The following is a 17,811-nucleotide window of genomic DNA, read 5'->3' on the forward strand; positions in this document are numbered from 1 at the left end:
CTCTGAAACTCTTGCTCCAGTCCAAATTGCCAAGCTGGTAGGAAACATGCAGCCTACAGCTGAATCAAGCTGTTTACAGTCTTTTCGCTGACCCGCCTTTCTCTGCTTCTGATTGGCTAGTAGTCCTTAACTAGGAACTGCGCGTGTGCAACTCCCAACAAAGATCATTTAGAGACAAGATGTATCACTCCATAGCTAAAATGAAGCCTTCAACACAGGGTCAAAAGAGGAGCTGCAGCAATGTGCAGTATGACAAAAAATATGGTGTTTTTTGAAAATGAAACCATGTAAACCTGTTTTGGTACAACCCCTAAATAGGATTTTGAACCTGGAAATGAGCATAATACCACCTTTTTAAATATTCCTCACATCAGACTCTAAACATGAAAGCCATCTAGGTTGAGGAATGGAAATAATTAAAATCAATCCTACTATACATGAGCAATTAAACTGGTCAAAACTTAAAGATGGTTTATAGCCGACAGGACATTTACATTAACGACTTAAGAGTTTATAGTCAGATCAAGGTTTCAGGTGATAAGATGCAATTCATTTCCCACCCATTTGGATAGTAATTCACACTGAGTATTAACTTGAGTGATACATAGTCTATTGAAAGAGATGAGCATTGTCAAGCTGTGATATCTGATGTTCATCTATAGGCATATTGTCCTTAAAGGGATCCCTCCCTCACTTAATGACTTGGTTGCCTTATGAAAGAAAGTATTACAGATGCACTGTCTATTGTACCGGAATGAGGCTGTTAGGGCCCTTACACACCAAGCTGATGGTGAACCATTGGATGCCGCTGGGCTCTGTGTGACTGACGTAGTTTTTGTGAGTCCAGCACCATCAGCTTTGGTTGGCACTTATCAGTGAGTGTGGTGCAGGCAGTGAGCAAGCCTGCTTTGCATCCAAGACTGACATTAATTCACATATGTTTAAATTAGGGCTGACCCCAAATAGTTTGATGCTTCGATGGGCTGAGCCTGATTCGACTGTCAATTTCACAGTGGAAGCTTCGCTGCAAAACATGTATCATGCCATTTATGCGATATGAGGGTGCTGAAGGTCAGAAGGTCTGATTATACATAGAAGTACCATTTTTTCCCAATAAGTTAATATACAGCCTAATACAATACACTTTCAACGTTTAATGCTGTAAATAAACATGTAAAAAGCAAAAAAAAACTTACAATAAATGTTTTTAAAGTGCATGAATAAATCCAAAATTATAACCCTAACCCTGGGTTGTCAGTGCGCATGTGTAGGCGTAGCCTGTATATATATAGTGGCAGTGAAGGAACACTTGCTGAAGAGACCGAGCCCCAGCTTCATCTGTGTTGTGCCGAGTTGTCCGCACCTCGTGGGACTTTCGGGTAATTTATCACCATTGATGAACCACAAAAAGAATATTACATCGTTTTTAAACAGCCGCTACTTGAAATAGACCCGCGAGAAACCGCAACGTGCATGCAGTTGTCGGCAGAACGGCAAAAACTCACTGCACAAGACCGGTGAATGGCAGGCGAGAGAGAGAGAGGGAAAATGGTCAACAATAAGCCTCAGTTTAGCTTCGGCTCGCAATGGCCGTGCACAAAAACACACATGATTCGACTATCAGTCGACTATAGGCAGGACTTGATGATTCTGATTCAACTATGTAAATCCTTAGTCGGGGACAGCCCTAGTTTAAATGTATAGCATGCATTGCATCATCCAAAGTGACCAAATCAGAATGCATTCCAATTCATTATCCATGTGCAATGAGTAAAAAAAAAATCTAACACAAAGCTTATTCACACCTTGCGTGGTATACATGTAAGAATGAGTCTTTATTGTGATTACACAATAGTTTTGTATTGGCAATGAACTTAGACACTGATGAAGCTCCAAATTCACTGATACTTTGCAACATGTTCTCATGTTCTCAAATCACTGTACTGCATGAAAGATTCTCTGGCATGTGGCATAACGAGCGTGCACAAAGACTGACCATTCAGAATGGCCACTAATTCTGCTGGGAGATGTAGGTATTGTGACCACATCAGGACAGCCAGAGATACTTTTCCATCCTTGAGGATCAACTCATATTAGTAACTACATTACACAGAATAAGGAATGATGTTGAGCCAACGTAGTGCACATTTTCTTTTAATGCCACAATTAATTTTATTAATGACTAAGACAAACAAATTTGTTCTCTTAGCTGATACCACTCAAGAATAAAAACTGCACAGATTTTTAAGACTGATACCAATTTTGATATGAGGACTTCTTTTCCGATATTCTTTTTCCCCTTCTTTTCAGAAACACATATCCATACATACAAACATAAAAAGAGATTATCCCTAACATTTGTTGTTATGAGCTCTAACCAAGATAACAAAATGCTGAACAAAAGTACAACAACATATACTGTATTAAAGTTTAGATAAATAAAAGCCAAAACTACAAAAACTATTTAAAGTTCCATTATAAACTACAGAGCACTACTACTAATTAACATTAAAGGAAATAGTGTATGTAGCCTATTGTGTGGGACCGCCAAATAAACTATAAATAAAATAAAAATACTATTGTACTATTACTAGTACTAACAATAATAACAATATTATATATTCCAAGTTTCATTACAATTTTTATATTACATTATAATGACAAACAGGGCTCTCCAACAGGCAATATATTTTTTATCATGCAGTAGCTATTACCTTACACTTAATCTGCCACAATTACTATTTTCAATGTAGCATATTGACATTAGGTTTATCCATTTACCAGCACTCTTTTATTTATACAAAGAAAAATTTTTTGTTTTGTTATTATTTGTTTGTTGTTTTTTTTATCATATTACAATTTTTCAACCACCATCTATGATACCATGACCCAGAGGAAACGCTTATGTTGCATGCATCTAATACTACATGACTGTCTACAACGAGGACTTACCACTTTAAATTTTCACATTAACGTTGCACTTTTGAAAGAGGAGCAAGGTAACTTTGTTTGGCAGGAAGCCTTGAAGGATATGATAAACACTATAGTTTAAATGCTCATTAACGTTAGCGCTCTTCCACTGATAAACATGACATTAGCTAGCTTTGAGGGGAAATTAGCTATATTTAGCGTTAGCTGCTGTAAGTGATGCTAAACTGTTTCTGAAACAAATCTACAATCAAGTCTGTCAACAGCGTATCCTCCACCACACACCTACTGTAACATTAATACTACTGGGACCCCGGAGGAATATATATTTAGCAAGTATGGTCATGAATGTATTCAGGAGAGGAGAAGTGATGGGGGCTATTTTTATTTTGTTATTATTTTAGTCATGTATTTCATGTGAAGAATGACCAACTCACCGGGAACATGGCCACTCTCCGTAGTTATTTCTGCATGCTGGGTAGATTCCGGTCAGCTGATTATTTTGTTCTGTGGTGCTGCAGTGTTGTTAACAGGGGAGTTGCAGAGCCCCCTCTGGTGGGCAAACTATGTAACACTCATGACATGAATGAAGGATCCAACTCTCCATTTCTTTTTTAATAGTAATAAATCTTTATCTGCAATTAGCTCATATTAGCTCATATCGGCCAATAAAATCTTCCGGGCTCTAATCATTTTTTTTGATGGTATGACTGTCAGGATTGCTGAGCGCACAGGAAGTTGAACTTAGAGGTAAGACCCAAATGCAAACACCATCAGAGCACAATGCAGATCGAACAGTTTGGTAACAAAAGAGCTAACCAAATAGGTTTGCATGAAAGCAAGGCCAACAAAGGCAGAATCCGAAAAGTAATATAATTCCAGAAACTGGGCAGAGTAATTCAAAACACAGAGACAGGACAGAACACTCAACCAATGGTAAAGACACGACAAGTACTGAACAGAAGTGAGTACATTAAATATAGGGGTAAATGAGCAGGGAAGGAGTGAACAGGTGAAACGGATCAAGAATAATCAGACAACAGAAAACAAAGCTAGACAATGAACACCTGACAGCAACAACTTCCCTTTACTTAAGATAAACAAACAACTTAAAATAAACAAACAAAACCTAACGGAGTGATAAAACACTATCACACACTGGGAAAGGTCTATACAAGAATACAACAGTAAATAATAATAATAATAATTACACTAAAACCATGACAATGACTTATGCTTTAAGATGCTGTATTGAGGTGACATATTGTAGCATGTGCCCTTAAAGTAGGCAGGTGATGCTGTGTGAAACTGGCAGACATCATCTTCAACTCAACAACTCAATAACCCGCTTAACTTTTCCAGCTGTTGGTAAACACCACATACGGGAGTATAAGCTGCCGCCTTTATTCACAGACAAACTGTAACCTACACTGTATTTACTGCTGTTATTCACTGCTCACCTTTTCCTCTTCACCTGCTGCTTGTTCTCTTTTGCTCACCCAAAAACTTACTTCTTACACACACAAACTACTACTTGGCAGCTGTTAGCATCATTTCCCTCATAGATTCCCATGTGATTGCACTACTGATGTTCTCAGTTTCTGAGCAAGGTCGCGTCACTGTTTGGTGTACACACCTCAGAGATGAGGACTCGAGTTAGAGACTCGGACTCGAGTGCGACTTAAGTCGCACACACAGTGACTTGAGACTCGACTTGAGACTCGTCCTCAAAAGACTTCAGACTCGACTCGGAGGCGTGGGACTCGTGAACAATGTTTATTTTTTAGGACGCGTTTGATGAGCTTGCCGTTATTCCCTCCCTCCGTTACCTATAACTTGCCTACGTAACATCTGCTGCGCGCGGCCGCACGTGAGAGGGGACAACAAACAGCGGCAGCTGCTGAGCAATTTATCGTAAACTTTGGCTTTAAAACTTCATACAACAAGACCCAAACAAAGAAGCGCTGAATGCAAATATGTGGTGAGTGACCATGTTTAGCATTGGCCATCTAACGTTAGCTTGCTTCTTGCTTCAGCTACGAGCTATGGGAGGTTAACTCTGACTGTCATTTGTTATGAAAAGATGAATGAGCGTTAGTTTACTTGCCAAACTTGTGGTGGTGGATTAATGTAATCATTTATGTCCCGCTGGCTGCCATCATGTTAATTATTGCCGTTGGCTGGAAAGAGGTTACAGGTTTATTGTTGATCATGTAGCCTAACCTTACAACTTTATTTAGTTATAGCCTTACATTACATTACACATGGTTTGAGAGTTTGCAGGGTGTGTTGACTTATAGTAGTTTATTAATTGTAGAGGCATTGTACATTAGGCTACATGGTTGTGCTCTGTAAGTTAAAAACAGACAGATTTATTGTTGATTATGCAACGTCGCAGTTTTATTGACTTACAGTATTTAATAAGCTGTCATTAATTGCATTGCACATTACATGGTTGTACTCTCAGTATTCCTTATAGCTATGAAGTTTTATTAGCAACCTGGATTAAACGCAGCAGGTGATACAACATTCATAATAACCACGAGAGACTTGAGACTTGACTTGGACTCTAGCTCAAAGACTTGAGACTTGACTTGGACTCTAGCTCCAAGACACACCTCACTTTAGACAACTGATTCATGTCATCTTGCTAGATGGATCCAGTGACAGATCGTTTTAAGATTCGGGTACTGTTGCGTAGCTGCGTATAGCTGTAAATTACACGTATCTGCCAATGGGCAGAGTATGCAGAATCAGGTTGATATTTGGGCTGTTAGGCCAGCATTACTGATGCAGTTAAACATTTAGTTATAAAATTATTGTAGCTGTGCTACAATAATTGCCATAGGCATTGTGCCCTGGGAGAAAGGAGGAAGAAATTCTAGCCATTGTTCTTCAGTTGTGGGTTTGCTGATATTTATACTGTTCTTTCCTTTTTTCTTAGTTATATGTACTATCCGCATGTACTGTGTAAATAAATACTTAATAAATGAATATACTTTTTATTATTCAAAACCAACAGAGATAACTGAGGCTTTTTTGATGGTCCACATGTCCATAAGTAATTTTTATTGGTACTCTATTAAACACAGGCAACACAAATAAGAAGTATGCAAGACTAGCTGTAGAAATGTACATGTAGTTGCCACATGCCTGTAACTTTAACACCACAACAATATGATACAAGGAACTTTCACATTTAATTATCACTTTGGCCTGGCAATTTTTGTTTTTTGTCCAGGGGTTAAGGTTAATAACTTTGTCTGTCTATAGGTTTCAGGATCACAAAGTTATAGATAACTGCAAACTTTACTGATCAAAAATAGCATTGGTTCAGTTGTTATGAAAGTTCAAAACTATTAATAGATGAGCATCGTCCTGCATTCCTGTACAGCTCAGCTGGATCATTAAGACATTCCTCACCGGGGTGTCACGACCGCTGATCAAGGTGTCTGACACTGCCGAAGATGAGACTGAGCTCTGAAAAATAAACATTAAAAAATTCTACTTTACGGATTTTTCTGAAAACTTGTTGATGACATTTTTAGGATGTGACAGCACGGCTACAAATCTTATCAGATCTCTTAAATGCAATATTCTAAGTTTCCCATTCAGGAGACATGATTCCCATGATCCTCTTGACACTAAAATAAACGAAAATACATGGCCCAAAGGATGCACTTATCAACAACCATTTTGATTTATATTTGTATGTTTCCGGCTGTGGTTCAAATGAAACTACTGATTTCGCTGCTTTAATTTCAAGTATACATTAATGTTTAAATGTTTTTCTAAAGCTGATCAGGGGAGCAAACATAAGGCCATACAGTCACATGGCATAACCCTAATTCCTTAGTCTATGTTTAAACGTATTTATTCCATGTCATCTAGTTAAAAGTAGCCTACAGTTGTGTGTGCTCACCTCTGGTTTTAGTGGTTGAGTGTTTCATTGGGCTTGCTGAACTTTATTTGAACTCTATTTACATAAAAACATGCAATTACACAAGGTGCTGCTAAGCAAACTAATGTGTATGCTAGTAAATCATTAGAAAAGAACTGTGTCCACCCAGTAGCCATGAGTAAATGACTGACCAAAATGAATCTCCGATAGTCCGGGGGCAGTCAGCAACAGTATGTGCTCACAAAATCGTAAATGGGTTAGTGGGAATGATACAGGCATCACAACAAAGTAATTCAAAGGAACAAGTACTTAATGATGACAGGAAAGACGAGAAGAATAAGAGGAGACAGAGTAATCCTCACCAAGATGGAGTCGGTTCTGTCTGCGTCAGGTTTCCTCCTCCTCACAAATCCTCAGATCCTAAATCAAAAGTTAAAAACATTTCAAGGCTTATTGATTTGTGCCTATGGTACAAAGAGAAAGAGTAGCACACGGAAACAGTATGTGGACTCTCACAAGACTTAAGACCCCTCTTTGTTAGTGGGTTAGATGCCATATGGACAGCAACACGTTCAGCTATGTTACCCCAACAAATTGTTGTTGACACTGCCCTCTAGAGATGTGTGATGCATTAGTACTACAGACCTTAACCAAGGAAGCATCCTCCCTACTCTGTCAGCAGTAAAAGGAGGGAGTGGGGGAGAGTTGCTGGCACTGCATTAACATGTTCTTAAGAGTTTGAATTTATTTATTTGTGACACCTTTCCACACTGTTGTCTTTTGACAAACAGCCTGTTCAACGTATTACTCATTATTGGACTCTTGTCATGCAGTGCAACAACACTGAACTGAACAGAGTGTATGGACCACCAAATTGTTACATGCTGAAAAACAGCTTTCTGGGTTCCTGTATAAAGGTCTTACTGGATCACTGCTACTCAGATCAATACAAGTTTATGGCCTTGATATATTGAGTCAGGTTTGCTGAAAATGGGAAACCAATGGCTTTATTCAACTGAATTCATATTTTGGGGGGAATGGATTTGGCATGCTGGTGGCTGTCTTCCTGAATCACTTATTGCCTGGACTTTGAAAAAGCTTTGAAAGAACCCTGAGGACCATTTCACAAAAGGTTTAAAGTGCTGCAAACACAATTTCAGAGCAAAAGAGAGTAGCAAACCAGGGCTAACCTTGCTAAGGTGATGCTGATTAGAATAGCATAGCCTGAGGCACCTGTCAAAGCTTGGGGAGTCTTGACAATGTGGCCTGTGGCCTCATCACTCTTGAACACTTCTTGTGATTTTGGAGATGACCATAAAATTACAAACTCCCTATTATTTCAGTCTACATCTATTAATCAGATGTGAATAATGTAAGAAAGTGTTTCATCTTTGTGACAGCAGGGGTATGCTAATTGGATTTCTTTGAAAATGTCATTGCTATACTTAAAGACAACATGTGGAATATAATTTTAATGTGGGTGTAATTTTTATGTTAGTGGCATTTGCAAATAGCATTGCTGCAGCCAATCATAGCAAGCCTATAGCCTACTGTATCATTCTGCCAAGTAAAAATGGTCACTGCATCTCAGGTGGAATCCTTCCCTGAATCCACACTTACAAGATAGTGTAAGTTTACCTTTAACCTAGTGTGGTTATCAGAACAATATAGTGGTTGTTTAGTTAGCTAGCTAGCTAGCATCTTGTAAAATAGTGCTACCTAATTAATAAATGTCACATAAAACCATAAACAATAGCACCACAAATTCCTGTCCACCATATGTGAACCTCTGACCACTAAACAGAATAAAATTTGACAAAGGATGAGCGGAAAAAGAATAAACCAGCAGCTGGGTCAAAGTAACCCAACCAGCTGTTCAGCTGCAAATGAACCCATTACAATCCAACCTAACTGTGTGTTTACAGTAGGCCCCTACCCCAAACAACCCCAGCATAATTAACCAGAAACAACCCTTTTTTGAGTGTAATGAGACAAATGATTGCAGCCAATATGAACCATAAGAGTGGCCATAACCTGCCCACCAGCTCCATTATAATAGCCTTTATGGCATTTAATGTTGTTCCAACAAAATATTTTTAATATGTTTATCTTCTCCAGTTAAAGTTGTGTGGATTTTGTGGACTTATAGTGAACAACAAGAAACAAGTCCTGCTGATTGAATCTTTGATTAATGCAACATGTAGTGGAGTGTAAGGCAAAAATAAACTGAGCTGAAGCACCTTTTCATTTGCAGAATAGGGAGTTTACCTCTTTTCCTTGGCTGCCCAAAATGAGTTTTGAAAATCAAGACATTCATTAAGCCTACATATCTTCTGATTATAAACTAATTGATTGTTTGATGGACTGAACATGGTTTGCCCGCTGCTTTATTTATGCATCCCTATTGTTTGTATTATAGGCTGGTGCACCGGAGCATCTTTAAAACCCGTTGTTTTTTACAGGAAAAAAAATATCCAACGGAAGTAAATCGGCTTAATGGACAGAATTAGAGTGGTCTGAATCCAGGGTAGGATTAAGGAAAATTGTGTGAAATAAAAGAGCGAATGATCAGGAATGACTGTGCGTCTGTCTAAAGGGCGGGAGGAGAGAGAGAGAGAGAGAGAGAGAGAGAGAGAGAGAGAGAGAGATTTTCATCCAAACCTCAGCGTTGTTTCCAGAGCCTATCTCTGCTCCGCGGCTCTGCAGCCCTATTGCTATTGTTTAAACTGGGAGGATAAAAAATAACACTCCGCTTGATCTGTAATCGCAGCCACTGAGTCATTTTTTTTCAATCTGATGCTCGATTTTCGCCGCTCTGAATGCTGTATTCATTGTCAACTTCTCCGATTTCTCCACTAAGACTTGAGCTGCATCATGAATAGTTTGGGGGCACCTTTCAATCGCATACCTCTGGAATGGCGGGGATTACACAGCCGAAACCCGGAGAGCATGTAAACGCAAATGGAGTTTGGGATTTATTGCAAAATAAGGGAAAGATGACCGTCTTCTCGTTGTGCTTGCTTTTGTGCGCAGATCTACTGGATTTAGCCGTCGGTAAGTGTGAACTAGTCATATAATTTTCACACTGTCGGAACCTCTCATGCAGTCCTGTGATCCATTCGTGGTCTAACAATTGCCTAAGTGTCAATGACTGGTTATGTGAAATGTGACAGTGTAATATGCTACTAACTGGCCATTAACAGGACAGCGCGATGGAGGCGATCGGTGCCACGGTTGGCTCATGCCAACTTTCCTCCTCCATGCCAGCCAAGTCGTGGAAGAGAGATATTAACGAATAATGGACGGAATCAGTTAAGGCTGCACAGTGCGTGGTATCGGTGTGCTCAAATGAAATGCAAGAGGGATAGAAAGAGGCCTAGTTATGTATTAAGTCTTTATACATATGCATTGACTATCACGACCAGCATGCATGGCAGCATCTACTTCTGAGCTGCACGCAACTAAACAATGCTGAAGCGCACTCCTCGGTGTTCTGGTCATCGTAGCTTTTGCACATCAGATAGCACCTGGGCTCAACAGATATTAAAGTTTTTACCTTGAAAAACATTAAAGTGCGTCTTTATGCAGATTTCTGCTTCCAGTAGCCTTCGTTCTGCGGTGGCATCAATGTCGCGTGTTTTCTATCCTCCGTTGACGTGTTTAGATGTCAGACGATGAAAGCACAAAACATTTTATGAGGTATAATTTGCATTTGAAATAATAACGGTATACCCCAAATAATTATTAGTCTGTATTGTATTTTCTTTTTGGGGAGGCAGTGGCGATTTGACTGGGGATGCTATACTGCAATTTAGGGGAAGCCAGTAGCCTATTATTCATATATCTGCAACAGATAAGAACCTGATGGCAGTAATTTAAGCATGTTACTCTCTTACTGTTGGGATATTGCTTGTCCTCACATGTGGTCCCTATGGCATTTTGCAGAGGCATTTTCTTTTCTACATGGTGTCACTCATCAAGAGCTTACATTACAAGACCACATTGCAAGCACTTGAGTCTCTTACTGAGGAATATAGAAAGAGTATTTAAAGCTCCTTTTCATTCTGCTGGAGTTAGGCTCACACTCACTGTACCACTGGGAACATTGTGGTGCATGAAGGACTTCAGAGGAGTTCACTTCTGGCTACAACATAAGAGCAGCATGACTTACAAACTAACCTGTTAACCTACACTGTTAGCCGAGGATTTTGTTGTTTTGAAGTGTTTTTGACCTTTGTTGACCTGTATAGGAAATCATTATGTCAGTTGGGCATAACATAATGTTAAGTGATAAAATGCCTCTGGGTCTGTGAGATGATGCTGAACTACACACAGGCCCTGCACTGAAGTATTTAGGATAACCTCAATAATGCAATCATGTTCATTTGAAATGTTCACAATAGCTTAGAACACTTTGGTTTCATTACATTGTACAGTTTAATGACCACAGCTGCAGCCACTGAGATTTTCCATGCAGGCGTTAACATTGATCGCCATGTAAACAAACAGTCAAAGGCGAATTGAACTGATTAATTGGCAGGATTTGAGTTGTAGTGAGTTGTAGGTCAGACTGCATGGCTGTGGTTGGTTTTTATTTTCACTACTACTAACCCTAACCTAACAGGGTAAACCTTAGAATTTCACCTTTATTTTCCTACTCTCATATTCGTCTTGAAATGTCATACATTTTTTGTTTTTTTTTGGTAAATGTTGCATGCAGTGGCTTATTTTACATTTACTCATTTAGCTGACATTCCGCCTCTGCATGAACATTTATATAAACTGTATATGTGTATACACAGTAGGGTGTGAGTAAGTGTTTTCCACAGGCATGCAATGGGAAAAACAAATATAAAATCTTTAGTAAATTATACATACATATGTTGGTGTTCTGCATGACATAAAGGTGTAGTAAGTAATTGTTCCCATATTGTCTCTAAATCATTGACACCATGTTATGTCCATGTTCACAACCTCCAGTGGACCTGTTACAGCCGATTGACTTGTGCAACGTCAGTGCAGACGCACCATTGTGAGGATTGATCTCACCAGAGCGCTTACCCTGAGGGTCAAACATTCATATGGAAATCAAAGGCAACCAAAGAGAGTTGAACAGCCTTGGCTCCTGGAGAAACAGCCAACCCATATTTACGTTTTACCATAAAGAGCGACAAAGTCTGGGTAAGAAGTGTAGTAGAGTGGGTGGATGTGTCAAGTAAACTCAGGACTTTCACTCAGGAGGTTAAGTTTTGAGTTCTGTGTGAAAGAAAATTGTTAAAGTTGTCAAGTTTTAAGTTAAACAACATTTCTGTAGATGACTTACGTCACGTTTATATTCCTAACATTTACCACTTGTTAAACGTCATGTGACTTAGGTCTTCTTTTGAGGAATTATATGTCATTGTACTTTTCAACTGACTTATATATTGTTTTGGAAAACTCTCAACATCCTATTTATTCGTTTTGGTATGAGAATGTGTTACTTATTCAATTACCACTCTCATATCTGCCCAGTACATATAAACATTTACATTTACTCATTTGGCAGACGCTTTTATGAAAGTGACTTACATTTGAGGAACAACATACAAGAATCAACAAAGCATCATTACAGCACAAGGTCTACAACTGACAATAGATACCAGTAAGGGCAGCAATAAATCCTAGTAAGAGCTAATGGCTTGTATGGCATCAACGGGGTGAATACCTAGGGAAAGAAGTAAGAGTTAACAAAAAAAGTGCAATCAATACAAAATAATTGTAAGGGGATAGAAGAAGAAGAGCACAGGAAGTGCATGTTCGAGGTTAGGAGTTAGAGGTGTTATAAGAGAAAGTGTTCTCGAAAGAGATGAGTTTTCAAGAGCTTCTTGAAGTTAGAGAGGGATGCCCCGGCTCTGATGGTGTGTGGTAGCTCATTCCACCATCGTGGTGTCACAGATGAGAACAGCCGGGACTGAGAATGCTTTGTGTGTAGGGATGGTAGAGCCAGACGACATTTGTTAGAGGAGCGCAGTGACAGAGAAGGAACGTAAGCTTGTATAATGGAGTTTAGGTAGAAATGTGCAGACCCAGCAGTCTGTAAGTGTTATATGTACGCGAGTATGCAAGTGACCGCTGGCGTCTGCTTGACGAAAAAATTGTCATCACAGGGTGTACACAAAGCTCTGTGTGGATATCCGTGTGCCTTACATTTTTTGTGACTCACTAGGCTACCAGGGCACCAACCGATCTACTGCGCATGTGTGGAACGAGTCTGCCAAGCTGACTCTGGAAAGTAGTAACAGAAGTAGCCAAGCTGACTCTGGAAAGTAGTAACAGAAGTAGTACGCATCCGTGGTGTCTGCAGAGGTCCTTGTACGCGTCCACTTTACACAATATATTGCGTTTGCTTATTTGTAAAAATAGTAAGTCGTTGTTATGTGTCAGACCCTTTTTCGATCAGTAGCAGCGACTTTCTGAAGTTGTGTCTAAAAAGGATGTTTATTAAAAAAAATCTAAAATCATTTAAGGTGATGCCACTTAATTTGAGCATGTTATATTTGACAGTGGTGGTGACCTGATGACTTGATACTAACTTGTTTTGAGGTATTCCAAAAAGTGCGTGAGGCAGGTGATCTATCAGTCCAGCTTCATCTAGACTTACCTATCACAACTGCTGAACTGAGATTACTTTAAAGAGTGCAAGAGATAGTTTATAGTTCACTCTCAAGTTTTGATTTATGATTGAGAAATTAATATACCCAACACCCTAGAATTTAATTGGGCAAATAGTGTTATTCTTCTGGGTTTCAGTTAAGGGATGGGCTGCTTTTCTATGAGTCCCATTTGTGATATTGGTGGATATGAGGGGTCCATGTTTTCACAAGTGTTTTTAAGTGTTATGTAGGGTAGCTTGATGGATTATTTTTTACAGACTTCACCTCCTCCACCTTCCAAAAAAGAATAAAACAAGCACCTACTAATAACTTGGCACAAGGTGGTGTTACTCTCTGTGTTACGATGTCATTTAGGGAAGAACAGACTTGCTTCACAGGGCTTCAGAGATTTCTCAAAGAGATTAAGAAACCCGGATAAGAGTGTTCAGAAATTATATATCAAATTGCAGCTGCTTTTTCTCTGGCATATTCATCCTCTGGCCTAGACCATTTTCTAAAATCAGTCTTACCTAATCAAAGTATCTCTAATGCTGTATCTCATTTCCCTTTCGCTTTTTAGAGCAATCTGTGGATGAAGTGTCTTACGCAGTAATATTAGATATGTCCTTCTGCATAATTCTTATTGAGGATAATGCTTTTCTTGAAAGCTACATGAATAATATCCTTCCTTTGTTTACTCTCACATCAAGTGACAATTTGCTGTCCAGTGCAATTAAATGTCTTTCTTCAGATGCTCATATTTATATATCTTGTTTAATTCAATCAATGTTGCAGTGTATGGATAAAAAAATATTTTTTGTGCACTCCTTGCATGTCCTAACGCAAATGGCGAGGGGAAAATGCTTTAGGTTTAGGTCTGAACAGCTGCATGTGGGTTCAAAGAGCAATGCAGTAAAGTACAAGGCGCTCTGAATTTATGTAGGAAATGGGACAGGCAGGCTCTGGTGATTTGTTACCAGTACAATCAGGGATATGGAGTAAAATAATAACCTTTCGTGGACTCATTTCATACAGTTCACTGTGTCAAATGTCAAAGGGATACTAAGCGCAATGGAAAACAGACTTAAATGGCTGCTATACGTTAAAAAATTTATTTCATATCATGTATTCTTTCAGTGCAAGTTTACCTTTCTGTCCTACCTGCTTACATCACACCACAGTACTGTAGGTTGGCTCACAGATCATGGATTATAGTATCTATGTGTTCACAGATTTAACATGCACTGGATCTCTGTTAGATCAGATGGTTTCCGGTACACTGTGACTGTCTGATGGCTGGTCTTGACTCACAAGGAGTGAGAAGAGATATTGACTGGGAAATAGGATGTGGTTACGCCACTATCTAACAATCACCAGGGTTTGCATCAGCACTGCAGCTTTCAGCAGTTATATAAAATGATTATACACAGATTAGAAGCTGTCTTCGTTGTTTTGTTCTGCTGTTGTTTGTTTGGTCAGTCATTGTTACTGTTTAGAGACACTTATATAATAGACACTTCTATGTGCATTTTTCTTATGTGACCAGTATGTGCTTCTATTGACAAGTGTATTCTTACAGTGGAGATCACTGTAAAATGCAACTTTTTGATGTATTTATTGATTTATTGCTCACAACTCATTTCTAGACTATGTTTTCTAGACAATATACAGATATTGTGTGATGTTAAATTGTACTCTGCGAGGATAAGTGGGTATAGATAATGGATGGATGGATCTATTCTTTGCACCTGATAGAATCTCATTTGTCTTAAATGTCTATTATGTGATAGATCTTCTGAGCTGTTCAGAATATCTCTGGTGTGACAGTGAGTTCAAAAGGTGTTTGGAATTTGTGGAAATTTTTTCCAGTTATTTCTTTCAGGCGGTAACTTATTAAAGCAATAAGAGTGCATTTCCCTTGGACCCAATGAGGCACAAAAGCTCTTTAAGACTGTGGTTGACCTTACACTAGTTGAGAGTACTTTGACTGAAATTAGAGCAGCCATACCACGCAAAGATGGCAGGGCTGTATTTAACAGCATCACTAAAGAAGAAGAAAAAAATCCAGAATCCATGACTTTTCTGTACAGCATTCACTGTAGATACAATATGTGTGACTACCAATTGTCTCCTTCAGTGATCACCTTCAATTTAAGTGTAATTCTTGTTATTCTCACCTTTTATTCTGGATCTTTTGTAACTTGAAATCCCATTTAATGTGATGAAAGAGTCATATTAAAACTTGAAACAGGTTGGTGACCCCAAATGACAGCTTTTGTTGAAGGGCTTCAGCCAGCTTTGTGCATGTAGACACTGCTAAAAATTAAATGGCTTTTACGGAAAAAAAACCTCCCAAGGTTTTTGTGGTTTCATGTAGTTTCTGCGTAAATATTTGTACTTTATTATCTGATTAACTGAGTAACTGCTTTAAGTTAAGAGCATCTTTAACTTCCATAATGTGACTTATTTCCGAGGAAAACGCAATATGTGGTCGAGATATAATTATAAGGGGGGTTTGGTTAAAACTTGATATGATTGGATCACCCAAAGTGGATGGTACTTAGCAAATACAAAGCAATACAGAGCTGCAGAGGAATGTTGGTTTCCACCCACACCACTCTCACCTGCAGAACAAGGGAGTAATTAATAAATTGGTGCATAACCACACTCTTCTGTACATTTTACCAACTGACATCCAAAGACATACCTCTGAGCCATGTTATTGCTCTGCTATCTACTACCCACAGGCTAATGATCAAGAGCGGTTAGGAGCAGGGTTACCTGTTCGCACCACATCATTAGATAGATGTATATATACACTACTGCGTTCAGTATGAAAATGAAACTAAGAGATGACAAAACAATTAACGCAGGGACACAAAATTCGATTCATTGTGTCTACAAAATGAAAAAAGGGTAGTGTGGAATAATGAAAACTTTCAAAGTCTAATTTTCATGAGTAACCAACACATTGTTTTCCAAATTAAATTGTCAAAGCACCACAAACAAAGTTCCAATCACCTCCATTCCTTTGTTGGTAGATGTCTGAGTGGCAGAGATCTGAAAGGGTAAAGGTTTTAACTTGGATTTAAAGCTATTTTGTGAAAATCACTTTCACTGAGGGGTTGTGTAAATTTGTAGTGTTATTATTTATCTAAACCTAGACATTTAAAAAAATGCTAAAAAGTTTCCTACAGTAGGTCCGACACATTCTCACTCCCAACTTGTCATACATTGATGCTTGGTCAAGACCCTTTGGCGCTGCTTTTTAATGCCCTGGGTACCCCTCTAGGGTTGGTTTTGCACATGTAGGGCTCCAAAGTCAAGTGAGCAATAATACATCATACGTCGGAAAGCTTTTTGCACTTGGGTTTGGTTTAGGCACCAAAACTACTTGGTTAGGTTTAGGACAATATTATGGTTTGACATGGCAGCCAGAAACATTGTTTTATCATGAACTGGTCAATTTTGAGATTTAGGTCTGCTTAGCTTCTTTAACATGTCTTCTTTCAGTACTAGTGGGGAAAAAAGTCCCTAAATACACATTTAGTAGTTTATCTTAGTACAGTTTGTCTGTGTGCTTCTCTAGATTTCTCCTAAAAGTTAGCTTTCTATAGTCATGGAAAGTAATGAAATACAAATACTTTGTTACTGTACTTAAGTAGTTTTTTTCAGTATCTGCACTTTACTTAAGTATTTTTAGTTGTTGCAACTTTTACTTTCACTTCTCTACATTTCAAAGCCAAATATCTACTTTTTACTGCTTACATTCTGCACGTGACCTCGTTACATTGGTATTAGTAGCCTATGCAGCACACGTGAGCAGCGCTGAAAAACAAATGTAAAACTGATGAAGCCGACTCAGCGCGAATCAACTTTGCCCAGCTGATGCGACACCGCATATGCAGTAACAGTCGAGAGCAGAGCTGGACGGCCTGGCACCGCCACACTTTCCTGTCAAACGTAAACGTGAATGTTTACAACTTTGATGAGAGGATGAAGAGGGACTATCCTTCTAGGTACAAGAAGAGAAAAAACTCAATGAGAGTGAACTGCAGGAACATCAGTCATGTAAACATGTGTCCTCTCCTCTCCAAGTCTGACGTAGATCACACTTAGCCTTATGTGCAGCTGCAGTGAATCTCTCTGTCCTTCTGTTCTGCTAACCAGCTGAGCAGCGCAGCTCTTGTCTGTCATGTCTTGGTTGCTTGCCAGACTGTGACTGAACAATGTTAGAGAGAAATGCAACTCTTTATTACGTTTGATAAACGCAGACGGGCCACGGTGTTGTTTATAAACTTTAGCTCGGAAAGATGACCATGTTGTGCGTGGAAATGCATTCATATG

General features: G+C 39.0%; 1 protein-coding gene across 2 annotated transcripts in view; it reads left to right on the forward strand.

Moving 5' to 3' along the window:
- Positions 1–9,492: 9,492 nt before the first annotated feature.
- igsf21a (immunoglobin superfamily, member 21a) overlaps positions 9,493–17,811 on the forward strand; it is a 212,911-nt gene continuing 204,592 nt past the window's right edge. For both annotated transcript variants that reach the window (XM_038697467.1, XM_038697468.1), the window contains exon 1: positions 9,493–9,883. In XM_038697467.1, coding sequence (XP_038553395.1) covers positions 9,745–9,883 — 139 coding nt within the window. In that variant the 5' untranslated portion in view covers positions 9,493–9,744. The remainder of the gene's footprint in view (positions 9,884–17,811) is intronic.

Source organism: Micropterus salmoides, unplaced genomic scaffold (assembly GCF_014851395.1).
Source record: "Micropterus salmoides isolate LMB-PRFRI ecotype aquatic unplaced genomic scaffold, ASM1485139v1 Ms_hic_scaffold_4, whole genome shotgun sequence".
NCBI lineage: Eukaryota > Metazoa > Chordata > Actinopteri > Centrarchiformes > Centrarchidae > Micropterus > Micropterus salmoides.